We start from the raw sequence: 26772 nt of genomic DNA, 5'->3' as shown, positions 1-26772 counted from the left end.
CCCTCATCACGCTGCGCCCGTGGCCCAGACGGGCGGAACAGCACACGTCCCCCAAGTCCTCGGCTGCCCCCTCCCTGCCAGCCAGCCTCGGTCCCAGCCGAGGTCAGCTCAGCGGGAGTGCAGCCTCACACAAGCCCTCCCCTACAGTCGTCCCGGACCCGGCCACTCGCCCAACCCGCACTGGATCGCTCCCGACTGCAGGCTTGAGAGACCAGAACGGTCTTCACCGTTAACGGCCCGTAACGGGGCGCCGTGCGGGCACCAGGAAGGACGTCACGGAGCAGCAGTGCGGTGCTTTTAGGTTTTATTTCTGTAGGTAGCTCTGAAAACACAGGACACCTCCACGGGCAGGTTTCCCCAGAAGCAGTGACCACCAGTCCACACCTCCGCCCCGCAAAGCCAAAGCCAGCCTGTAACAGTCGTCTTAAATTCAAAAAGGCTGCACCCGCTGGCGGCCCTCGCACCCACGACGCGGCCACCGACGCGCGTCCCCGGCCCCCTCTCGCTCCCACGCAAGCACTACGTGAACACGCCCTCGGGCTGAGGAGGGGCGGCCCGGGCAGGGCGCGTTGCAGGGAAGGTGAGGGATGCACCGGGTCTGGTCGGGAGCAGAGGGTTAAGCAGCAGCGGATCATGCAAAGACAGAAGCTCAGGAAACCGCACAGAATCTTGCCAGGAGAAATGTTTGCAAAGGAACCAATGTTTACAGGCGGACACACTCTGTTCAGCCTCCCAGTTCGTACCGGCACGTGAGAGAGAGAGTGAGTGTGTGTGTGTGTGAACACCGTGTCCGTCCTTCCCCAGCATCACCTAAACTAAGAGCCAAGATGACATTTACCCAACAAAATTCTGTAGGATCCTGTGCATATGCTAAGAATTAAGGGTCCAAGAAAAAAAAAAAAAAAAAAGAAGGGTTTTAGCAAAAATTAAACTGTCTGTGAAGTTAAGTTCAGGCTAGAGACTAAGACTACGGTAAGCGTAAGGAATGACTTTATATCTAAAGTGAGTCACCCCAAGGCCCCCATGGGCCAGGCCAGGCCAGCTGCTGAGCTGCCGGAAGGTCTAGCACCCCACCACCCCCCTCTGAAGGACAAGCACCGTGGTGGCGGTCACCCGATGCGCCAGACCGCTCGGCCACCCTGCCCTTCCCTCGCGCTAGCTCCCAGAAATCGCGGCCAGGCAGGCAGGAATTCATTCCACGAACACACACTCCGTTCTCTGCCTGTCGCACCTCGAGAGCTCGAAGTAGCCCGGCAGCGGGTGGCCGCAAGGCTGAGGAGGAGGAGCCGGGTCCCGGCCACTCGGGGAAGACGCGATCGGGTTTAGTGCTGGGAGAAGCGAGGGCAGTCCGGGCAGGCTCCACACTTGTGCCGCCGCCACCCACGACCGTCACTGCCGGCTCCTCCGCGTCCCCGTGCTGAGGAGGTGTGGTCTTGGGACAGAGGCAGAGCAGGTGGCGCGTGCCGCGAGCACACAGAGCCGGCCGGGGCACCCGCTCGGGCAGCGGGCGTGGCCGCGAGTCCGCCTAGTGGTGGCCTTTGGTCGACTTCTTCTTCTTGGACTCCTCTCTCTGCTTCGGCTTCTTCCTCTTGCCACCTTCTTTAGATCCTAAGGAAACACGGCTCGTGAAACACTGTGCAGAACAACGGCTGCCTCCCCACTAAGAGGCCGACGTGTTTCCAAACACTCCCCCGCGTTCAGGGAAAAAACCCACACAGCAAAGTCAGTGTCTTGCTTCTGTCCAGGCCACATCCGGACCTCAGCAGAAGCCCCGGCTGCCTCGTTCCAGCCCACAGTGAGCCCTAGGACACGGTTCCAAGAGCGACCCAGCCACGCAGGGGGCGGGCGTGCAGCCCACGTTCCCCTCGGCTGCCCTCCAACAACCCCACCCCACAGCCGCGCGAGACCCTGCGCCCCAACCAATTAGGGCAGACACGGCCCCGGGGGACGGGTTCCCTGTAGCCCCGGCCAGGCCGGAGCCCCATCCACAGGGGCAGCCCGGCTGTGGGCTGGGCTCCTTTCCCTGGCTCTGGGCCATCCACTCCCTCGCTTCCTCTGAGGACGAGAACCTTCCGCCGCCCTTGGGCCGCGGCTCCACGTACGCGGAGGCGGAGGAGCGACAGGCGAGCCCTCACCCCCTCACCCCCTGGAGAGCCCCGGCTCCGGCTCTGCGGAAGTGACTCCAGACTCGAGCAGGTGAACAACGCGGTGGCAGACGAGCCGGCCCACGGCTGATGCTGGCTTCGGGGAACAACGCTACATTTCAATGGGCCGACACCGTGGGCCTGGGCCTCAACGCCCTCGGGCCCTGAAGCTGCCAGAAGACCCCCTGAAGGCACTCTCGGGACTTTCAAGGACATGGCCACACTGTGGGGCCCCCTCTCCCATCTGGGACTCAGACGCGGCCTGTCAGCAGACACCACGGGGCACAACACTTGTCCTTCCGCAGCACCGCCACCCCTGGCACGCGGGTCCTCGGTCCGTGAGACGGGGGCCGACAGCCAACGCACGAAGAGCACCCCCCGGACACCTGCCTCCTGCACGCCGAGCGTGGCCTCGGGGTTTTCCACAGGAGGGAGAAGACAAAGCGGCAGGCAAGGGAGAGGGGAGTCCGGGGAGCGGACCAAACAGCCTCGATCGGGGCGAGGGGACGGAGCGCCACTGTGAGGCGTCACACGGGGAGGCAGAGCCAGTCCGGGGACACGTCTGCGGGTCCGTTAGCGGACGAGACTACACAAAGGAGGTACAACAGCGTGACACCAGGGTGGCCCGTCCAGTCCCAGGTGGGTCTCCTGTGGAGAAACCTCCGAACGGAATCCTTCCCCCAGGGGGCTCGCAGGCCAGCCGTGAGCGGCGCAGGCAACGGCCAGTGGCCCCGAAGGCACACACAGGGAGTGGGGTTCGGAGGCCTCACGAGTGACTGGAGGCTCGACCAACGGGGGGACGGGGCCCCTGGCTGCGGACTCACTGTAGGCATCACTTCGCAGAGGGGAGGACGGCCTCCTCTCCCCCAGCAGACTCGACCACATGCACAATAACCCAAGGAGAAGAAACGCTGGCTACGCTGTCCCCTTAGGCCGGAAGCTCGGGACGCCCGTCAGAGGGAGGTGAGGGAGTCCGTCCCCATCCACGCGCCCCGTGCCGCCTGGGCGTGCCCTACCGGGCTGTCGCTTCCACAAACCAGGATGAGGGAGGCAGCCCCGGAGGAACATGGTGGGGCCGTGGAGCCGGGAGCTGGGGCCCCCAACCCCCACACCACTCATAAAGTCCTAACACCTGAAGCCCCGGGGCACATGCTGGGCAGGGCTGGGGTCGGTGCTGCCATGTTCCAGCCGCAGCCCCCGGAGAGCACCAGCGACCACTGCACAGGCCCACGTGGAACAGTGACACCTCGCTCCAAGTCCCTACTAAATCTCACTCACAAGGCATTTTTATTTTTAGAACGCTATCAGAAAAAGAACATGGAACCAACTGAAGGAATTTCAGCACAGATGACAAGATTCTGGGCCTGGGACTCCACAGACCTGTCCCACCCGGGAGGTGCCTGTCCCGTGCGTCTGGGACCCATGAGGGACACTGGCTAGTCCGAGGCTCGGACAGGACCAGGGCCTCACGGGCACAAGACCCGGCTCAGGCACTGCCTGCAACCACCCCTTCAAAGACGGTGGCCAGCAGAGCCTCAAGGAGCCCGGGGCTCCCCAGTCACTAGACGCAAGTGCGCAGAGCGGACCGAGAACAAGCAGTCCAGCGCACCCGGAGCCGCCTCCATCTGCAGCAGGTGCTGGGAGCCAAGGGCCTGGGGCTCGGAGAGGGCCCGAGGCAGAGGCTCCACAGGGACTGGCTACGGTCCCACTCCCTGGTCCCCATCCACCCCCGACCCCACTCCAAGCTGCACCTGTGGCCCAACCTCAAGCGGCGTCCGAGCCAAGCCCAAACCGTCTGCTCTGAACCCTGCAGGGCAGCCACAAAGCAGCTTTCACCAGCCCCGTCCCCAGGACGAAGCGGCAGCGTGATCATGGGGCAGAGACACCCTTCGGATGTTAAGGATCTGAATGCGCAGGACAACGGGACCGCAGCGCGGAGCCTGGACTCCAGGGCCCTGGGACTTAGAGGTCGACGCCAAGGCCGGACAGGTGAGGCAGGTCCCGCCGAGCTCCGCGGTAAAGCAGAATCACTGGGTAGTTCCTTCGAGCATCTGTGTTTGGGGACAAGGGGTACGAGAGAAGGGGCCCTCCTGCCACCCGGCGCAGTTGGGCCGTCCACAGAATGGCCACTCGGATGCCCCGCACGGGTGCCACCCGGCACCCAGGGTCCCACCCGGGGAACCATGTCAAAGACTGCCGCGTGTCTGATGCACCAGTGTCACTGCAGACGCCGACCTCAGACCTCAAAGCCCAGCTGACGCGGCCTCCCGGGCGGCCTCCGGGGAGGGAGGCCGGGCGGCCGAGCCCCAGGCACGAGCTCTGCAGGCCCCGCCCCCGGCGGCCTGGCTCATGCGCTTCCCTCGAACCCCCATGCAGGAAAACAAAACAAAGTTCAGGACTCAATTCTAGACTTTTGTTCGTGGATTTTCTTCATGTTGAGTAACTTTAATTTTCCTTCTGAACAATTCCGTGTCCCTGGCGCATGCATTCTAAGCGGGGTCCACACAGGAAAAGCACGACTCCTTCCTCAACACGGACGCGGGCCGTGTCCGGGTGACACGCAGCATGCAACGCTGACAGGCCTCTGTCCCGGAGGGAAGCTGGCGGGCTGGACAGGAGGCTGGGGGTGCAGAGCAACGGCCCAGGGATGGCCACGACAGCCGGGCAAGCCCGCGCCACCAGCCACCACCCCACTGCACCCTGGTCGCCACCCCAGCCTGCCCTGCGCAGACATGGCGGCTCCCTGCGCGGCAGCCCTCGGCCTGCCGCGCCGTGGGAACCACCCAGAAGCAACAAACTCCGCGTCCCCAGCCGAGGCAGGCAGAGTGCGCCTCCAGCCCAGCAGCATCCCCTCCCATGGCTGCCAGGCCCCCACCCCCCACGGCCTCCGGCGGGCTCCCAGGGTCCCTCTGTCCGGGAGCCGTTCCTGCACCGAGGCACCCTGGGAACAAGCTCCTGACTGTGTGCTCACCCTGAAGAAGAAATCACCCAAGGCTTAGGAACGTAGCACAAAGCCGCCACGGGACGCGCTAGGCCACACCAGAGCACACAGGCTGTACCGCCTGGGGCTGGCGTCCAGGTGTCCTGAGCCCAGGGCTCGTGCGGAGCTCCGGGGCGTCTGCCCCCAGGAGGGGCCCCAGCGCCCCTTCACTGCTGGCCGACACCCGCATCTGCAGCATCGGACCCCGAGCTGCAGGTCTGTGCAGGGAAGCAAAGCGTCCTGCCGGCAGCGAGGAGCCCCGCGGAGGGGACGGTCGGACTACTGGGCACAGCCTTCGCCAGCTCTGTGCCCGACTGCAATTCTGTGTCACATCCTTTTCTCACTTAGTCTGTGGACCCTTCTTTTGGGACAGCTTAGAAGACAATCTAAGCGTCTGGCAAGCGCACCGTACAATCTGTATGGGGCTCGAGGCTGTAATTTCTCGTGACTTAACCCGACAATCTTTTCAAGACCCCATTACTCATGGAGATTCAACAGCATCCGAAACCACCCTGCCCCCGGAAGGCGCTCTGGCCGCCGCCACCCCACCAGGGAGGGGTTACACTCTGGGAATACAAGGCAAGCCCCCAGGTCTCTCCACAGCCCAGGAGAAGGGACTGGACACGACAGGAGTCCATCCCTGACCCCGTGGGTCTAAGACTTGTGCCAGGGTCACATCAGTGCTTAGAGGGGACCTGCTGGTACAAATTGACAAAACCATTAGATTTCAGGGAGAAGAATCAAAAACCCTACGATCCCAGGACTCTCCAAGCAGCTCATTCCTTCTGCACTCGGCAGACGGAGTCTCGGTTCTAGAGCAAACAGGCAGTGTCGCCGGGAAGCACGGGCCTCGTTCTGAACTCAGGAGGTGCCCCTTGGGCCGGCTCTGCTGGGGACCGGACAGCCCCCGTCCTGCCGTGGGAGCCTGGCTATGTGGCGAGGGAGACTACCAGGGAGCCCATCTCTGCACACCTTATTCCTGGGAACGGGGCTAGGCTCATGGCGTCCTTGCAACCAGACTCCCTAAATCACCGTCCTAACAGTGACTCGTTCAGGCAAACACAATCGACAAGCCTGCCCCCTGCCCAAAGACTACCAGTACCAGGAGCTGACAATCGATCCCGGGAAAATGTCCACACGCCCATTCAAGGCAGAATGAGCTCTTTCTGAATTCAGACAGCCTTCCGACTCCCTCCAGATGTCATTCAGTTACACAGGAAAAGGCTATTGGCTCCCATTAGGGGCCATCGGTTTGTGTCAGCCCCGCCCCAGGCGGAGCTGGGAGCCACATGTGTCCCCTGTACACTCCCCTGAGGTTCGAAGCCCCAGGACACCCACGGTCAAGCGGGTGGCACCTTCCTTCCGTCCTCCACAAAACCCTGAGGAGGACCAGGAGGGGCTGCGAGGCGCCATCTGTCCGACAGAAAGTTCTGGGGCAGGAAGGGGACAGCTGCGGCGGTGCGTTCTGCTGAGGCCCACACTGAGCCTCGCACGTACCGTCACGTCACCCTAACACAGGGGACCGAGGACGCAGGTCTTCCCAACCACACAGCACACGACGGCCACCGTGCTGCCCCCGTGGCGGCAACAAAGATGGGCCCGAATGCGTCACACCGACCAAGAATTCAAACCCCCCGACCCAGGACTTCAGAACACAGGTCAAAGCCACAGCACAGCCGTCCTCACAGAAATAACCCGGGACCGTCTATGGGAGCTCACTTCAAAGCCCCACTGGGGCTCTATGAGAAATTACAAGCCGAGAAGCCAGAAGAAGGCACAGCCGGGCTCTGGGGACACAGGTCGTGAACGCCCAGCGCGTCCAGGGTGGGACCGAGACGCTCCAGCTCCCCCCGGGGAGGCAGGGGTGACAGGAGGGCCAGGCAGGGGCTCTGCTGTGTCTGTAACCAAGCGCAGGGGGAGGACAGGGTGAGGAAGCAAATGCAAGACATCCGAGCACCGAGGCCGCGGGGTGCCCGCAGGCCGCGTGAGCGGCTCGAGCTCAAGCACTAAGCGCAGAGTGACAAAAAGGGACATTTAAGGTAAAAGCAGCACCTGTCATCCTCTGCCCAAGACAACACACTCCATAGCATCGTGGAAGACGGACACCCCGTTTTAATTGGGGGATCTCACAGGAGGGGAGCGGAGAGCAAGGGGCCTCCTCCCCCTGCTGTGCTCTGAGCAGCCGCTGGCGCGCCCCCGCCCAGCCTCACCACGCTCAGGTCAGGACACAACAGCACAGGAGCGATTTCGGTCCTCTCTGGTCTCGGGAGGGAGGGGCAGCGTCCCTGCGGGGAAGCTCCGCTTTGGTTTCCCTTTGCACACCTGCAGAGAGCACGGAGGGGTCCCAGGGGCTGCCGGCGGCCCGCTGACGGCCTGGCTCGTCCTCCTCTTCGCGCACGTGCTCAGACTCGGGTTTGGGCAGGGAGGCGGGCCTGTGGGGCCTCGACGACGGGCCGCTGGTGCCGGCGGGCTGGGAGGGCAGTGCGTTCTGGCCTCTGCGCCGGCACTCCTCCAGGAGCGCGTTCTCGTCGGCCACACCTGCAAGCACAGGACGGGGCGGGCATCAGCTCACGGCTCCTCTCTGTACCTGTCCGGGGGCCTCCACGCTTCTGCAGAACGAAGACGCGGAGTCCACCACCTAGGCTATCCGGGCCTGACCTTAACCTCGGGGCGGGGGCGGGGGGGTGGGCAGGCTCAGGGCACACCAGCAACTTCACACGTTGTCAGGAGAGCACACGGCCTACTGAAAGCCAGTGGGGGCCAGACTTTCCACGAAGATCAACCCAATTGGTTAGCACCCTGCTAGGAAAAGGCTCCAGATGCAGCTCCCATCCCGTTGCCGGGCAGCCTGGATTCTAGAACCTGTCCCTCTAAGGGGAGGAGAGGTCCGCTGGCCGGGAGGTGGGACCTCACGGCCTGTTTCCCTGCCCGCAGAGAGCTGAGGCCGGGACCGCACAGATCGTCGGTCACCCCAGAGACACGTCCGAGGTGGGACCGTCCTCACTGCTCGGAAAGGTGTGTGTCTCCTTGTAGAAACAGAAAGCGGTTTCGCACGTTAGACGCAATAAGTAAAATCAGAAAACAAGCTATAATGACCCCTGAAAGATCTTGGATTTCGTTCTCTGAAGGCTCTCGACGGCCAGACATGCAGCTTAGAGGAAGCTGCCCTTTGTGGACTCTGCAGAGGACACCGTCACTCGCCCCCATCCCCGGGAACAAGCCCGGGGAGGCCGCTCCCTGAGCCTTGCAGTTGCTCTGCCCCGTACAGGGACGGGGGCATCTAGCACGAGGGGAGAAAGCATCACCGGATGGCCAGACAACCCGCGCGTAGAACCAGAGCCCCACGGAAAAGCCACCGTCTTCCTGGCGTGACCTCCAAGCACACAGGTCTCTGCACGCTCGGCCCGTCAGAGCAGCACTGGCTCCACTTCCCAAGACGCAGTGCGTCGGGCCGTCCGCACATTTCCCGTGCCAGGTGCGGGCACACGCTCATTCACAGCAGGGCCCCGGCTCGGCGCTGGGCAGAGCGCACCCGCCTCCGTTCCTCCGGAGCCCGCGGAAGCCCTTCTCCCGGATCAGCTTCGGAGCCTCCAGCTCCGGCCCCCGAGCCCTGGTATGACCTTTGCCCTCACACGGGAGCACCGGCCACTGCAGTCATGGCCACGCTGCAGGCGGCGAACGCACACCAGGAAGAGAAATTATTAGAGAAGCAGTAAGTCTTGGGGCAGCCCGCAACACGCAGCTGGCACGGCGGGTTTCCCAGCGTGAGTCTGAAAATCCCCCTAGCTCTGGACACAACACGGGCCCTCCACGTGTTCTGGCCTTCGGACCCCCGGCCCCGCAGTGAGGCCTGGCCACGAGCCCCCATCCCGTTCTGCCCCGCATCCGCCCACACGCCCCACCTGCCGGCCTAGATCATGTGTCAGCTCTGGGGTCGTTTACGCAGGCGGACCTTCACGGAGGGAGGGAATGCCCGGCGGCCCGCAAGGGGCCCGGGCAGACCTCTCTGGGGAGGGCCTTGGACGCGCTGCAGGTGTCTCCGACTCAAACCTGAGCTGGTGACTGAGTCAGAGGACTAAGAGGACAGGGACGCCCGGACCTGGCAGTCACATCACTCTGGGGTGGGCGCCTCAGCCAAGGGCCACCCTGCGTCTGCAGCAGGAAGGTAGTCAGCGGAGACCCTAGAACGGAGCCAAGATCGAGGCTGGGGAGGACGCAGGGGGAGCCCACCGCTTCAGGGGTCTGTGCTCTGCTACAAGGCATCGTGTTGTTTGGGGCAAGTACGACAGAAGTATGGCTCCCAGATACATGGCAAAGGCCCCAGGGAGTGGGCGACAGCGGTCCCTGCTGGGCGGGGACGTGACTTCAAAGCCTCAATGTGCAGTGGCAGGGGTAGAGGGCAGGGAGCCAGGACCTCAGTGGCCGGGGGCGCCTGGCGGCCAGGCACACACAGGGAGGGGCCTGTGGCCAGGGCACCAGAGCAGTGGCCGGCGGGGTGGCCCAGACACCAGGACCAGCTCTGCGCCCTGAACATTCCAAGGGCCCTGCTCAGCCTGCTCTCCACCTGGGAAGGAAGCTGGGACCCCAGAAGGAAAACGGGCCGCCCCTCCCAGCCTCCCAGTGCCACACCTTGTGATCAACCATGGGACTGAAGAACACGTCAGCCCGAGTTCAGAACATGGTCCGGACCTCCCCATAAGTGCCTGGCCTCGTAGGCGGCCGGCCCGGACGTGGCAGGGGCACCGGGACCGGGGTACATGGGGGGAGCCACGCCCATCCCCGCTTACTTACCGCACCTAGGGGTCCTCGGATCCGAGGCGCTCCCAGCCCGCCAGTCCAGCGCCCGTCAGAGAAGAGGTGGCCTCCCTGTCGCCTCCACAAGCACCTGCAGCCACGGCCGCCCAGGGCCCCCCCACGGAGGAGGCGGCGGCGGATCAGGGCGCAGACCGCCGGCCTTGCTTCCGTCATACGAGGTGGAAGGCCGCCACAGGGCCGCACAAGCCACTGTCCGGGGAAGCAGCGCCAGGCCTGGGCCGTCCTGCCTGCACCCAGGCCTCTCTGCGCTAAACCCATCACGCTCCCCGGGCCGACAGGCACGCGCACCGGCTTCCAGGGCCGCGTCACGTTCTAGGTCTGCTGTGTGGTTAGAATCCCCAAGTCTCTAAGATGTCAAGCTCGACGAGGAGTCTGGGAGCGCTCTCAGTACGGAGAGACAGACAACACGTGCGCGCTGCAGGCTTCCCTGCCCCCCACAAATGCAGGGAAGGAGCCACGTCTCCCACGTCTCCGGGATCCGGACACGCTCAGAGTGCAGGAGGCAAGCACATCCCTGACTGCAGGAGGGCACAGGAAGCTGGGGTCCCGCGGGGCGACCCAGGAATGAGGTTCCTGTCCCAAGTGCCCAAGCCCACCCACCGGCTACAAACAGAGGTCGGTGTCTGTCTCCCGTGCTCCCCAGCAAATCCTAGTGCCGCTGCACTCAGGCCTCACGCCCACGAGGCTCCTTCCCTTGAGCCCCACTGTGCGGGCCCTGCAGCGGCCATCAGCGCGTGATCGGGGTGGGCGGCCAGGGCCGAGAGCTCAGCGGTCGGGTCCAGAGCGCCCGTGACATGAACAGTGCTCAGGCGTGCAGCTTAGCACCTACTGTCCCACACGTCACTGTCTTCCTGGCCCCCCAGTCAACCCTTACAGAGGACACAGTGACCTTTATGCTGCCCCAGGCCCATCACTCCACCAAGAGCTCCTGAGGTCTTCGGGTCTGGAGCAAGGACCATCATGTCACTGACCCCACAAAATTCCCACAAAACTGGACAGTGTCTCAAACACCAGAAAAAATGATTCAGAGAAAGGAGATAAAGGAAGGGAATGAGAAGCAAAGATTAAATCATGGTCTTACCCCAAAATCCTCGCTGGAAACGACCTGCAAGGGCTCCGTCCCACGGACCCCATCAAGCACTCACCGGGCCCACTACGAGCACACCACGCTCAGAGGCTCGACAGGCCTGTGAAACCAGGAGGCCCCCATCTCCGTCGGGGGCATGTACACCTCGAGACTGAGGAGGGGGACACAAGTGCTGGTTTGAAGGACGACGGCGTTACACCGGACCGGACCCTTCAGAGCCCCCGCACCGTGGTGCCCTCCCTCCCGCCGCACAGCCCACAGCACGGGCAGGGGCTCTGGTCCCTGCAGAGGGGCGGGAAGTCCCCCGGCTGATGCCCCTCACCGCGCAGACCCAGAGGCATGGGGACGGGGGAAGGAGAGGGAGGAGCGTCTGGAAGGGGGACACCCCATGCCCCGTACCAGAATGGACTGGGTTACAAAGGGGCAGGTCAGGCCCCCACTGCTCCCACCTTGTAGCAACGAAATAGGGAGCTTCTGAGGGTCCGTGCTGCGGCGACAGACCCGGCTTCACCTCAGCTCAGCTTCGAAGCGGTCCCGTTCACCGTCCCAAGCACCAACGGCAGCACCGGCCAACACGCCTGGGCCAGAGCACGCCCGCCCCCCGCCCCCCCTTCAGAGCGACTGTTCCGGCCTCGGTGCCGACGGAAGCCCAGGGACACAGGAGAGCAGGTCTGATTCCCTGCTGGGCGCTCGGGGGCGCCTGGGCAAGCCCACCCGCAGGCAACTTGCGAATGCACGGGGGTCCCGGCGGCACGGACGACTTTCTGAACTAAAGCCAGCCCGCCGACCTCCTCCGTACGTCACCCCCCAGACCCAACGCCACACGTGCGGAAAGCCACGTTTTATTTCTTTGCTTCAACGGGTTTCTCCAGATGTTCTGTCCTTCGTGAAGTACCAGACCCTCCCCTCTGTGGCGCGCAGCACGCGGCAGCCAAGTTCAGTGGACTGGTTTGCACCGGACGACGCGCACACCAAGTACCTGGAGAACAGTAAGCCGCACCGAGCTCCGCGACCCACGCGCAATGGACTATGTCGCTGTGATTTCCGCCGCCTCTTCTCCCGCGCGTGAACGAAGCTTCCTGCTGCTGACAGAGTCCGAGCACCGTTTCCATTTGGAAAACTAAAGACTCCTGAACTGGTGGTCCTGCCCCCAGCACCAAGTTACAAGATTTAAAAACAGACATGCTCTGCCAGGCTCCCGAGCCAAAGCGCACTGAAGTCACCAGGAAGCTATGACAGGAATGCTCCGCGGCGGGGCCCGGCCCCGGCCCCGGCCCCCCTCTTACGCCTCCCTGTTCTCCCCAAACGGAGCCCAGACACGGTCCAGCTTGATGACATGCAAATGAAAACAATCCTCCAGAAATAACAGGATCACTTTTCCCCAAATAAGTACAATCCAAGAGACCTCGGTGGTGACTGCTTTTCCACGGCAGGGACACGGGCAAGGCAGGGGCCACACTCACTGAAACCGGAGTATTCCCACCCAGAGGGAGTGGACACAAACATCCAAAAACACACCACGGCCCATCGGAAGATTCAGTCAAGCATCAGGGCCTGGCTGTGCCGGTGCAGGAGACCAGTGTGGGACGCACGCTAACAGGACACGGCACCACCACGAGGTCAGTGCCACCCACCTCAGGCTCTGCCGGGGCACGGCACCGAGGACCGACAGCAAGTGGGGGCAGGAAGGGACGGGAGAACAGCACAGGGAGCGGCACAGACCGGGACAGGCCTGGGACGGAGGACACACCGGCCACGGAGAGGCCTGGGACGGGAACCAGGAACAGACGCATCACAGAGCCTCGGGCGTCTGGTCAACCGAGGGGGTCCGGGCACGGGTCTCAACAAGGACTCCGTCCCAGCCAGCAAATGGTGGACACGTGACACCGGGACACACAAGCAGGACCGGGCAGGCAGACCGGCGTGCCTGCTCCCTAACGGGGGCAAGGACTAGTTCTCCGAGTAATCAGACACCATGGCCAATCACCTGAAGGGAAACCAAGTCACAGGAGGGCCCAGGCCCTGGCAGGGAGGGGCTGTAGTGCTGGGAGCAGAACATGGAACCCAGATCAGGGGTGAAGGCCAGGGAGAGCGCGGAGTGTGCCACCTGGGCCGCGGGGCCCGTGACCCACACGAGGGGCCACGACGGAGCAGTCTGCAAGGAAGCTGCACCCTGAGGCCCAGTGCTGCCGGCTCCCCCCAGCACTTCGGCTGAAGCCAAGGCCAGAAGGTGCCAGAAGGCACCGCACCGCACCTCCTCAGTGCGACTGCCCCACACGACCACCTGCCCCGCAGCCAGGCCTGGCCCAAGGCGCCTCTCCCGTGGCTAGCGGGCAGGCGTGGGTCCTCGACAGGCCTCTGTTAAGACCTCAAAGCCCGTGTGTGGCGTCGACCGTGCGGTGTTTGCAGCTGCACAGCGGGCAGCCGCCTGAAGATCGCGGGGGCGGCCACGGATGCTTCCTGAAAGCACAAGGGTCTCCCAGCGAGACTACACACGCAGCTCCTAGGAGGAACCCTGCGGAGCGGCTGGGGGCAGGGGTGGGGGGTGGGACAGGGCTGGATCCCACTTACCCCACAGCCCCGGCAGAATGGGTCACGGCAGCAGTGAAGCCAGCAGGACCGGGAACACGAGCCGCTGGGATTATCCTGTCACCGCACCCTATGGCAGCCGCTGGCTGGAGGGCGACCCTGAGCCGGAAACGGAAGACAACACAGGATCGCGAGCTAGAGTTTCACACGCCCGTCTGTGGCTGGCCTACCTGGATCCATCCAGAATCACTGGGCCTCCCTCCCCAGAGCTGGGCCCATCCTGGGACAAGGGTCACGTTTGAAGCCCTTACCGTAGGGCGCTGCCGACCCCTGCGTCAACGCAATGGTAGAAGACGGAGGACCATGTCGGGAGGAGAGCGGTGCAGGAAGGAGGCGGCCACCCGCTGCCGCCCCCCGACCCCCGAGGACCCTGCAGCGATCCTGCCGGAGGTCTCAGGGCCACACAGCCCCATTCCTGTCGCAGCAGAGCCACGGGAGGACAGGACCAGCGTGGGCATGGTGGGCGGGGGGTGTCCCCTGAACTGGGAAAGGAGCCCTTGGGCCCCAAGCATGCTGCTGGGCCGGCTGCCGGCCCTACAGTCCTCGGTAAGCACCGCTCTGAAGCAGGACCTCCCGGAGACGGGACAGGTGACAAAGCAGGCACTGACTGAAACAAACCTTGAACAGGCTCATCATAAAGCAGAATAAACATTCTATTTCTGCAGGTTCACATACTCATGTAATCTGATTTTTCCAGTCTCTTCTCAGTTCCTCTACCCTCTGTGAAATCCTGCTATCTGTTACATCTTTCAAAAATCTGTTTTAGATGAAGATATGTGCCCAGGAACTGCTACAGCTGTTTTACTCAGCAAGCCACACCGGGGGCAACCCGGGGACTGTAACCCCACCCGAGGAAAGGGCACACAGCGCCAGGAGGTGCCTCCCATGCGCCATGGCTGCGCTGGGGAGCCCGACGAGGCCCAGGCCTGCGTCCGCTCGTGCCAGCGGTGAATGCGACCCGTCAGCAACACTGCCCTGACCCTCTCTTTAAAAGGAAATTTAAAACAAAACCAGGGGACATCTTCATGTTAAAACGCGGTGACACAGAGAACCACAATGAACATTAGAGCCTCTGTCAGTGCGCACAGCACGTGAAGGTGCTTCTGCCCTGCCTGAGTCGGCCCCAGGCCAGCTGCTCAGGAAGCGGAGCGCTTCGACCCCACGTCCAACCCCGGTGTGGCCAGTGGGAAGGCAGCAGCTGGTCGACGGAGTGCTCTAACGAGGGAAGGGCCAAGGAAGTCTTTCTTTAAAAATCTGTCCTTGGGGGGCACCTGGGTGGCTCAGTGGGTTAAGCCGCTGCCTTCGGCTCAGGTCATGATCTCAGGGTCCCGGGATCGAGTCCCGCATCGGGCTCTCTGCTCAGCAGGGAGCCTGCTTTCTCCTCTCTCTCTGCCTGCCTCTCTGCCTACTTGTGATCTCTGTCAAATAAATAAATAAAATCTTTAAAAAAAAAAAAAAATCTGTCCTTGGGTGCCTGGGTGGCTCAATCTGTTAAGCATCAGCCTTCGGCTCAGGTCATGTTCCTGGGGTCCTAGGATCGAGCCCCACGTCGGGCTCCCAGCTCAGGAGGGATAAAACAAAATCTTTGAAAAACATAAAAGATTGATACTATTTAAAAAAGAGTAAGCCAAGGGGCGCCTAGGTGGTTCAGGCAAGGTTAAGTGTCTGCCTTCGGCTCTGGTCGTGATCTCAGGGTCCTGGGATTGAGCCCCACACTGGGCTCCCTGCTCGGTGGGGAGTGTGGTCTCCCCCTACCCCGCCTCCATGCTCCTGCTCTCTCGCTCTCTAATAAAAATCTTTTAAAAAACCCTTCTCTCCCTCCTCTTCTGCCCTCCCCACTGCATCTAAAAAAAAAACAGAAACAGAGTGAACCAAGAATACACTGAAGCCACTGGACAAGACGGCAATATAAAACTTACTTTCTCACTCGGGTGAGATAATAAAGGAAAACTAATAAGGAAATCAGACAGGGGTGGGTACCTCAGCGGACTGTGCCTTTCACTTCCAAGCCCTTAGGAGCAGCCAGACAGGGTTGGGAACAAGGTGCCCTTTCCAGCAACCACTACAGCCCACACAAGGTGATCCGGCATAAAGTAAGGCCTAAAGAAGAGGCGTCCCAGAAGAGCTGTGTGTCCACCGGAAACGACACGAGGAAACGGAAAGGCCTCTGGGAGAAAGCGGTTGTCAGCAGAAACACTCCACGAAAGCTAAAGAGACAAAAAGACCTAAACAGAGGAGTGAAAGAGTAAGAAAATGAGAGAAAACTCGTCTGCGGAAGATGTAAGCTATCAAACCGAAGGTCAAGCCCGAGCCGCCTTAAGGGGACAAGGTATGAAGACGCCCACAGGAGGCCTGGTGCGGACCCGCCAACGGTCCGCAGGCCGTGGCTCAGGGGAGACGGGGGGAGACGGTGTGCGGGTCGCGTGTGCGCGTCCTGGCATGCGACCAGGCAACGCCGCGGGCTCAGGGAGGAGGCCATCCGCTCCGGTACGGGCTCAGCAGCAGCACATCCCTAACATGGGGACAGGCGGAGCGGCCCGCAGCCTGGCTTCATGAGGCCCTCGGCACACACCCCCCGCCAGCTCGGGGCGAAGGGGGCGAGCTCGCCGAGGCGGCCGCTGAAGGAGAAGGCAACGGAACACCCGCGTTCTGCCGGCCCGACTCTGCGAGTCCTCTGCTCGCGTGCTGAGTGTGTGGCGCACCGGATATCCGGTGTTCACAACACGGCGGCACACACCGTCAGCGCCGGAGAACACTGGTCCTTAATGTCCTCTCGGGAAACGCACCTCCCACCGACAAACTGTCCCACAGTCCGATGAACAGAGAAGGGAAGGCAAGACAAGACAAAAGCCGAGGAGACCAACAGTAAGAGCATCTCAAGTCCTGGGAACACACGGGGGCTGCGGGCCGAGAGGGGTGGCCGATGGGGTAACCGGGTGGTAAAGGAGGGCCCGGGAGGGGAGGAGAAGTGGCTGTTAATCAAATAGGACTGATGAGTCACTAACCACCCCCCCCCGAAACCAGTAATACATATGTTCACTATTAAAAATGAAAAAAATTGTTCAGGAAAGAAACACAGCCGATGACTTGGTCCGCACGTGAAGGGTGATCTACGACCAGGAAGGCCGGCCTCCGTGTCCTCAGAAACCACCATGAACCCTATTACGCAGGAAACAAAACGGGGCAACGCCTGCGAAACAAGCCCCCGCAGGCATCAGACCGCACAACCGCAGCGCCGCCGCGGGCCTGTGGGCGGGCAGGGCGAAGGTGCCGGGAGCCACGCTCCTGTGCGGGCCGCCCTTCCCGGCAGCACGCCCGGCTGCCTCTGGCAAAGACCGCGTCCACCCAACGCGCTACGATCCACCGCCCCCGCCGCACCAGCTCTGGGGCTGGGTCACCCGCCGGAACCTGGTCTTGCCCAAGCAGCAGAACAAAGGAGCCGTCCCAACCTCGGCGGCATCTCCGCCCCGAGCTCCCTCGGCGAGGCTCCCTGCCACTCGCGCACAGAGGCCTATGTCCCGGTGTCTTGCTCTCCAAGTGTGGAACGCTTTCAGCGTCAGGATGTTGCCCCCAGCGGTCAGCGAGAGAGGAGAGTGGGGTGGGAAAGGGCACCACGGCCAGTCACTCCTCCCCCACACGCCTCAATCCCGTACGGAACCCACTGCCGTTTCCTAGACTCTGAAACGGACCCTTACGACTCGGGTCCACGCAGCAGAGAAATGTTCAACCAAGACGTAGCCCCAAGCCTGCCACACCACACCTCGAGATTACTTGGCATGAAGGAGCGCGGAACGGTGCTGTCCCAGACGAACAAGGACGGCCAGAGAGGGACAGCCCCCGCCATGCCGGGCTGCTTCCTCAAGCACCAGCGCCGGCAGTGGTGCCACCCAAAGGGCCTCTCGTCCTGGACGCGTGCACTCGGAAGAGAGTCCTCCGTTTTCTAAACGCTCAGACACGAGGGCAAAGACCAATCGTCCCCTGGGGGCTCCCCCGTGAACAATTCATCCACCCAGGGAGTCTGAGATTGCCTGACCACAGAGACAAGAAAAAGCATGTGCCACCCAAGGACAAACAGTGAGCTCATGGGCCTCTTGGTGCCCACGCCCGCCTCTGCCCCAGCGAGGGAGACTCTGAAGTCCTAGCTAGTCCTGGTCTCCACACATCAGGGATCACTATGACCGTTTCTGATACGATTAAGAACTGTTCTTACTTTCCCTCCTTGACCCTCTCGATGTCAAGATGTAGGAACTAATTTAGCAAAAGGAAAAGCATCTGGCCTCTCACCATCCCAACTGTTAACCATACTTACCACCGAGGTCTACGTCTAATTAATGCAACCGCTACAGCTCACGGAACCACAGCGTCCTCACAGCTGACCAAGCAACAACAAAGGTCCCCATATGACCAGACTGGGAAATGTATCTAAAATCAAAAGGGAGGGGCGCCTGGGGGGGCTCAGTGGGTTAAGCCTCTGCCTTCGGCTCAGGTCATGATCCCAGAGCCCTGGGATCAGCCCGGCATCGGGCTCTCTGCTAGGCAGGGCGCCTGCTTCCTCCCCTTTCTCTCTCTGCCTGCCTCTCTGCCTACTTGTGATCTCTGTCAAATAAACAAAATCTTTAATTATATAAAAATAAAAAATTAAATTAAAGCAGAAGCACTGCACAGCCCATACAGACACAGGAGATGGGGGTGAAGAAAAACGAAGGTCTACGTTTCCTGAAGGCCTTGCATCATTTACCTGCCCGACACCCAAGTTACTGACCAGAGACACACACGAGCTGGTTAGAACCTTTTTTTTTTTTTCTTTAAATGTAAGCCACTGGGTCATAGAGGTCAACCCCTCCTGCCCACACAGCATCAAGTGTTCAATTTACTAAGAAACTATTGCCTGAAAAGCACCAGAGAAGGTAGCCAGCACCTCCAGGCCACACTGAACATGCTGAAGGCGCCTCCCGCCACCACCGAGAAGCAACACGGCCGATTACAAACAGCTGCTGGCTTCTGCGGAAGTACAAATACTTTCAGTAACTACGTACTGCTTCAAAGGAAACAAAGGCCAGCAGTCCCTGAAGGGGGCATGACAGCGAGGAGCCACGTAACCAAGGAGAAGTTTTAAACCTTTAGGAGACGCTTAACAGAAATGACAAATGACTGGAAGATGCGGTCTCATCTCCCCTGGAGCTCGGCCATTCTGCAAGAACAGGCTTCTGGGGTGCCCGGGTGGCTCAGCCCAGCATCTGCCCGGGACTGAGCCCTGTGTTGGGCTCCTGCTCCGTGGAGAGCCTACTTCTCCATCTGTGTGCTTCTCTCCTGCCTGTGTGCTTTCTTTCAAATACATGGATAGAGTTATTTTTTAAAGGCGGGGGGGTAGACTTCAGCAGACTAGGTACACAGATTCTAAGAGTCACTTCAATAAACCCAAAGCTAGGGACGCCTGGGTGGCTCAGTTGGTTAAGCAGCTGCCTTCGGCTCAGGTCATGATCCCAGCGTCCTGGGATCGAGTCCCACATCGGGCTCCTTGCTTGGCAGGGAGCCTGCTTCTCCCTCTGCCTCTGCCTGCCTCTCTGTCTGCCTGTGCTCGCTCTCTCACCCTCTCTCTCTGACAAATAAATAAATAAAATCTTTAAAAAAAAAAAAAAAAAAAAAATAAACCCAAAGCTAACTGCACGGACTTCTACAATTTGCCCTTCAAGGAAAGTCAAAAGGGGGAAAAAGACAAATGACCCTTCACGCGGCCACGAGCCTCGTCATCGTCCTCGTCGTAGTGACTGAGTTTCCAAACTCGCCTCTGGATCCTCTGAGCAGCGAAGGACAGCGAGAGGAAGCCAAGTGCACCGGAGCTCGAGCCGACAGACTGAGGGACCGGCACGGGGTCCCGGGAAAGAGCAGCCCGGCACCCATCAGGACTGCGCTGTCCCGTCGTCCGGAGTGGGAAGACTTCCGCCCCGAAACGAGCTACGCAGCACAAAGCGGACAGGACCAGCGGGACATACCGTGCACTTGGGGCACAGGCACGTCAGCGCAGGTGCCCCATGGCCTGTTCCCAAAGGTCCCCGAGGCTACAGAAACACCGAAGCGCGTGGGGACCGACCAGCAGACGGAGCCCGCGCTGCAAGCTCGCCGGGCACGTCTTCTGGCACGTCCTCGCGTGAGCACCACTGCCGCGTGCGCAGGGCCGCAGTTCGTCGTCCCAGGCTCGAAGAGACGACTTCACGTCCTCAGTGACACGCAGTTCCCCACCCCGCTCCCGGATTCACAAAATGAACCTCGCTCTCCACACCACCAGTGCAGAACGAACGCCGCGCTCCCCACTGCCGATGAACAGCACTGCCCAGCTCGGCAGGAAGGCCCTGGAAGTCCGGAACCTCCTGCCTGTGCCATGCATGGTGGGAAGAGCGGACTGCCAGGTGCACCCAACAGTCTCGGCCACCCCCGAAGGTCCGCAGACAGGAGGCCACGGCTGAGCGCGACGCCCCCCAGGAAGCTCTAACAGATTAGCCAGGACGTCTCGTCAGGAGCCCGATGTCCCCACGAGCCCATCACCCCACCCACCTCTAACGACAACTGTCAGTGCCACGTCTGTTCGGTTCCAGGTACTGACTGCAGTTTCTCGGAACAGAGAAACCATCCACCCTAACAGCCTAAACCGAAATGGGCTCTCTGGGGTCACAATTTCGGTCTGTGAACTTACAAGCGTCCTCTCCGTGTGACACGTCTCCGTGCCTCTCTTCTCCAGACGCTGCAGCACTTTCCATGGCTCCCCTCAGTTCAGCTGTCTCGGAGAACTGACACTAAGGGGCACCTGGGTGGCTCAGTTGGTTGAGCAGCTGCCTTTGGCTCAGGTCATGATCCTGGACTTCCAGGATCGAGTCCCGCATCGGGCTCCCAGCTCCTTGGGGAGTCTGCTTCTCCCTCTGACCTTCTCCTCGCTCATGTCCTCTCTCACATAAATAAATAAAATCTTTAAAGGGAAAAAAAAAAAAGAACTGACACTACGGGGCGCCCGGGTGCCTCAGTCAATTAAGCAGCTGCCGTCAGCACAGGTCATGCTCCCAGGGTCCTGGGATCGAGTCCTGAGCCGGGCTTCCTGTTTAGTGGGGACCCTGCTTCCCCCCTCCCTCTGCCTGCTGCTTCCCCTTGCTGGTACTCATCTCTGTCAAACAAAAATCTTTAAAAAAAAAAAATAAAGTAAGAATTTACACTACATTTTGCCCTGCTTTTTTTTTATATTTTCTGTGAGATTTTCTACAATACTGTTTTCAACACACACAGGTCTGTTCTGTAAAGACTCTAGGGTACTTGGGCAATTCCCAGATGCCTTCCAACTGGGCCTGCACAGACCGAAACTTGTGTGTCATGAAGGAACTACCCCCTTGGTCCTCCTGTCTTTCTGGCAAAACCCTATGCTTACCCAAACGAAGCTGAGTGGGGGGGCGTTCAAACGTAAGCATGTCCAGTGTAACATCCCTGTGGCTGGCATCCCAGTCGTCACTGCTGACTGGGGCAGATTTGACACGTCCAAGAACAAACGACCTTCGGTTTTGTTCACGTTCACATCTCCGTCACCCCATGACCTTGCCAGGCACATCACGTCTTTACATGGTCGGCATGAAGCGTACGCTAGAGAACTAAAACCTACTTGGAAAGAATGAAAAATCTGCAGAGCTGTTTCTTCCTTCCCCATAAAAACGATACCACAGGAGAGGCTTCAGTGAACTGCTCGTCCTTATAGGAGACACAGAGGACAACCTCCACCCCCTCCGAAAACACTGAGGAGACGAGCGCAGGTCACTCGCACCCGCGTCCGCCGCGAGGAACAGACGGCACAGGGATGAAGGGACACCGGAGGCCCAGGCACGAAAATCATACACGGACACAAGAAGGCTACAGGCCCCACTCAGGAAAGAATGCACCAAACACATTTGCATTTATTTTTTTTTTTTTTAAAGCAAATGACAAAGACCCAGTTTACCAGCTTTACTGTAACCTAAGCTTAACATTACATATTTAAACAGTTGTCAAATCTTACTGAGTTGCAGCATTCATGCACAACTAGAAAAACATCCTCAATTTATTATTAAACGAGAAATGTATCACCATTACTGCATTAATATCTCTCACTACTAAATACTGAGAAGAACTGAAATTATTTTTGTGGAAGATTCATCCTGGCAATGTTAACTTCACAGCAGGCGGACTCTAGCGGCTCACGTTTCAAACACAATGGGAAGCAGGTCCGTGCTGGTGTTAGTGTATCAAAGAGTCACGGCCGCCTTGGATTACGTTTAATAAAAAAGCAAAGTGCATACAGAGATTTACAACAATTTTAAAGACAAGAAAACAAAATAAAAACAAAACGAAACAGAACCAAAAACAAAACAAAACAGAACAAAAAAAACAAAAAACAAAACCACCAAAAACAGAAACCCCCAAACAATGGTCCTATCATGTGGTCCCAACAAGAAACTCAAAGGTCTAGGACAAACAGGGCTCCGGCGAGCTGTATAAATACTCTAGACTAGGTACGTTATTCTGAAAGTGGAGTTCGTGTGAAATCTTCCCAAAAAAGCGCTCGTGCCGGTCCTCGGCGGCGCGGTTACTGCTCGCGCTCCGGCCGCGCACGGGCCCAGTTACTTGTTATCCAAGCGCAGCAGCTGCTCCTTACCATTTATCGTTAGGGACTTTAACTGGCCGTTCTCTTCAACTTCTACTCTCTCTTCACCGTTCTCCACAATTCTGAAAGACACAATGCACCGCAGACCTTTTTTAGACTCCGTACGCGGAACGTTACCTGCCTATTTTAAAACGGCGGCCTTCCCACCGGCACCCAGGAAACCGCTCCTGCTGAAGGTCACGAACCCTGGGAGAGCAACCTACTGACGACGGTTCTTCCCTCAAGTGCATTCCTCCCGACAGACAGAGCTGCGTCCCCGCGTGCTCTGCAAGGACGGACGGCCTGCGGCTTCCGCCCTCCAACTGCGCTCTCCAGCTGCACGGCCACTACGCTGTCACACGCTCTCAACGTGGCTCCACGCAGAGGCCACCCCCACTGGAGAAACACTAAGCAGCCGTGCAGAGGGAAAGCTCGGACTCAGACACGGGAGGCCCCCGGTGTCGAGTTAACCGCACTGCACGCTCCAAGCGCCCGCCGAAGACAGGCGGCGCCACTTTAGTAGAAGCACCTATAAGCACCTTACCTCTTTGTAGTGATTTTCCTGCCGTTGACCATTTTTGTAGAAGTCGATATGGACTTGAAGTTGCCCATCCCACTACCGCCGAATGCCGCAGACGAGAATGAAGTGAGGCCGTGACCCGGTGATGCGAAGGAAGTAAATCCTGCAGGAAAACAGAAGATCAGGGACCAGTCTGTCCAGCACCGGTGCCAGGCAAGTGTGATGAAAACCAGGAGAACGGATCAAACCAAGGAGCGCTGCCTGCACGGAGCGGTCCCAGAACCACGAGGACCAGGGGGGCAGGCACGTGCGCCTCTGGAGGCCGGGGGCCCAACAGGCGCCCCCCCTTCTCCCACGCGGTCTCCTCTCCCCTCTCCCCACCAGCACTCTGCTGCGCGCTTTGGCGGCTCACCCTGGCGACAGCGGGCCGGCCGCCACCACGCACCACGCTGGAGCAGGAGGCCAGGGGCCTGGGGAGGCCGCAGGAGCAGAGCGGCTTCGCCAGCGCAGGACGCCACAGCCAACCTGCTTACCTTCTCCTCGCAGTGTGACCGCGAAGGGGTGAACCTCTGAGTTATTAAAGAGCACAAGTTTAGCTGCGAACACTTACTGGCAAAGTACGGACCCACATAATTCACTTGTGCACAACATTCTCAATCACGGCGATCACACCGGAGGCCAGAAAGCCCCGACCTCCTCAAGTCCCACAAGAGCAAACCGATCTCTGAAGCAGACCGGCGTGTTTCCGAGCTTATTTCCACTTGTCCGTCTTGAAGACGTTCACGCCAGGGCAAATCCCCAGCCCCCTGCACAGGAGACACTGCAGGGCTGCTACAGGGTCTGCATCCACACGTGGCAGAAACACACATTTCTTCAGTGAAGCACCGTTTGGTTGACGTATTCAACTGGTTTTCTCGGACTCTCCCTCGAGTCTCAGCAAACTCACCGGCAGCGCACTGCATGGTCCCGCAGGCAAGGGTGTGCGGCAGCCCTGTGCGTCCACACGCCAGTGAACCCGCGTTCGCCTGCGCGGTGCTGGCAGCGTGTGGGACAGGAAGGCGGCCTGAGTCCGAGCTTCCCCCAACAAGCACGGCCAACGCCTACCACGCAGCGATTCACACAGAAGTCAGAGCACCCGGAGATACAAGAGCTCCTCTGTTAAGGGAAGCTATACGAACTTCAAAGAAAAGATCCTAATTTTTCAGGTAAAATACGTAACTACATCAGGCCACATGCACAGTACTCCGGTTGATGAGCTGCCCTTTTTTTATAAAAGATTTTATTATTTTCGAGGATCTCTACATGCAGCATGGGGCTCACACTCAAGAATCATAGGCGTGCCACCGAGCTGCCGGCCGCTGTAGGGCAAGGCCGCAGTCACCCCCTCGGGCTGCACTCTGCGTGGCCAAGGACGCTTGCACAGGGTCAGAGCCCCCTTCTCGTCTCCTCAGCCTGGACCCTCCCAGAAGACTCTTGTTCTTACAGCAACCGAGGAGCTCAGACAAAAAAGGTTTCAGGGAGATTGTCTACCTGTGGGATTTTTCACAATTATTTACCCCAAATCAAGTGACTTCTTTTAACCAGGAATTTCATGAAATGTTGACTTTTGGTAGTAAGATGAGAAGTGGATTTTCAAGTAAAACACTCTCGGGAAGCTGAGAGAGGAAAATGCAGGTTACTAAGTACGGACTTGGTACACAGAAAACCACCACAAATGTACACTGCTACGCGAACCAGAAGGACAGACTCTCCTTCCAAAACTGAACGGCACACACGCTGGCCACAGGCCGGAAGTCAGATGGAAGGGTTTCATACCTGAATCAAAAGCCGGAAACCCTCCTCCGAAAGACGGAAATCCACTGAAGGCAGAGAAAAATGACCCTGTGCTCCGGTTCCTGCTTCCACGGGGGCCTCTACGACTGCCAAAAAATTCCTCGAATGGGTCTTCTAGAAACAAACAAAGGTAGTTTTAGTTCAGCTTATTTTGCATGGCAGAGCTGCAATGGAGAGAAACAGGTCACCGCCTCATAGCACATTACTCCATCAGAACAGACTCGTCAGGGCGCTGGACCAAAGCTGGTCCACAGAACCACCAAGTTCATCGAATAACCAGCAGCTTTACTTGCTCGTTTAATTCAACCACAGCTAGAATGTACTAAGGAAAAAATAACCAGACTGTTGATATAATCACTCCACGGAACCAACATGAAAACCGGGATCCCCCATGTGCTCTCCAAACTCACACAAGAAGCCGGGGTTTCCTTCTTTTTCTCGCATCCAGATTTTACTTGAATTCAAGTCAGCACATACACAGGTGTCCCGTTGAGTTTCAGAGAACTCATGGCCTGCACACGACGCCCAGCACTCAATCCATCACGTGTCCTCCGTAATGCCCATCTCCCGGTCAGCACGTCCCCCACCCCACCCCACCCGCCCAGAACTTGTTTGTGACCCAGAGTTGAGAGTTTCTCAGGGGAGTTTTTTTTTCCTTTTAAGATTTTACTTATTTGAGAGTGAGTGCGCCTGCGTGCATCTGTGGTGCAAGGGGCAGAGGGAGGGGCAGCAGCACACTCGCTGCTGAGCAAGGAGCCCAGCATCACGACAGAAGCCCATGGCAGTCACTTAACTGACCCCAGCTGCCCAGGGGCTCTCAGGAGCTGTTTCAGTGTGGCCTGTGAGTCCGACTCGGCACTGTCCCTGCTGAACACCAATGCAAAGACTAACGTCGCACTCAGGTAACTGTTTTCCATGGGACCTGGGTTACCTTCCCCAATGTGATTAAGAAATAACAAAAATGGATTATTTTATTTTTTAATGTTACTTTATTTATTTATTTATTTATTTGACAGAGATGGCAAGTAGGCAGAGAGGCAGGCAGAGAGAGAGGAGGAAGCAAGCTCCCCGCTCGCTGAACAGAGAGCCCAATGCAGGGCTCAATCCCAGGACACTGGGATCATGACCCGAGCCGAAGGATGAGCCATCAACCCACCAAGCCATCCAGGCGCCCCAAAAAATGGATTATTTTAATATTAATTTACATGACAGAATATAGCAAGTGAGGCCAAATTTAGTAGCTGCTGATTCTGGGCCACGGGGTTTAAGAATTTCATCTACTTTTCTGTAAACTTGACATCTCAAAAAAAAATTTATAAAAGATTAGTCAAAGTCAAATCTGAATAAAGGTTAATTGGCAGACATGAACGACGTGTTCTGCTTTAACAGAAAGTTACTAATACAGATAGGCATAGCATTCCTGTTAGAAACACCAAATTCTCCTGAAAATAAAAATAAGATTAGCCCTGATATTTTCTTGGTTATCCACCAATGGGTACCTATTAAAAACGTAAGAATTAGGGCGCCTGGGTGGCTCAGTGGGTTAAGCCGCTGCCTTCGGCTCAGGTCATGATCTCAGGGTCCTGGGATCGAGCCCCACATCGGGCTCTCTGCTCGGCAGGGAGCCTGCTTCCCCCTCTCTCTCTGCCTGCCTCTCTGCCTGCTTGTGATCTCTGTCAAATAAATAAATAAAATCTTAAAAAAATAATAAAAATAAAAATAAATTTAAAAAATTTTTTTTAATTTAAAAAAAACATAAGAATTATAGAGACTTTTTAAAAGTGCACTGTGGGGGCGCCTGGGTGGCTCAGTGGTTTAGGCCTCTGCCTTCAGCTCGGGTCATGATCTCAGGGTCCTGGGATCGAGCCCCACATCGGGCTCTCTGCTCGGCAGGGAGCCTGCTTCCCCCTCTCTCTCTGCCTGCCTCTCTGCCTGCTTGTGATCTCTATCAAATAAATAAATAAAAATCTTTAAAAAAATACAAATAAAATAAAAGTGCACTGTGGTTCTGTGAATTAATCAGTGTTCTATTTTTTTCAGGGAAATTGAGGGGCTCTGCATGAAATCAAACAAGGAATCCTGAAGAACACTAAGAAAAAAACGCATGCCAGAGAACCACGAACACGCTCCACGCCCGCACAGAAATTTCAG

General features: G+C 58.8%; 1 protein-coding gene across 3 annotated transcripts in view; it reads right to left on the bottom strand.

Moving 5' to 3' along the window:
* Positions 1-287: 287 nt before the first annotated feature.
* The window catches only part of DNAJB6 (DnaJ heat shock protein family (Hsp40) member B6), a 63350-nt gene continuing 36865 nt past the window's right edge, over positions 288-26772 (bottom strand). The window contains exons 6-10 of one of the 3 annotated variants that reach the window (XM_044246930.1): positions 24604-24735; positions 22813-22951; positions 22281-22351; positions 7447-7662; positions 288-1608 (exon numbers count right to left, since the gene is read on the bottom strand). In XM_044246930.1, coding sequence (XP_044102865.1) covers positions 1526-1608; positions 7447-7662; positions 22281-22351; positions 22813-22951; positions 24604-24735 — 641 coding nt within the window. In that variant the 3' untranslated portion in view covers positions 288-1525. Of the gene's footprint in view, positions 1609-7216; positions 7663-22280; positions 22352-22812; positions 22952-24603; positions 24736-26772 lie in introns of those variants that run through there. The other 2 variants (XM_044246928.1, XM_044246929.1) reach the window with 2 other exon arrangements.

The sequence above is a fragment of the Neovison vison genome, chromosome 4, assembly GCF_020171115.1.
Source record: "Neovison vison isolate M4711 chromosome 4, ASM_NN_V1, whole genome shotgun sequence".
NCBI lineage: Eukaryota > Metazoa > Chordata > Mammalia > Carnivora > Mustelidae > Neogale > Neogale vison.
This window is presented reverse-complemented; position numbering and strand designations above follow the sequence as displayed.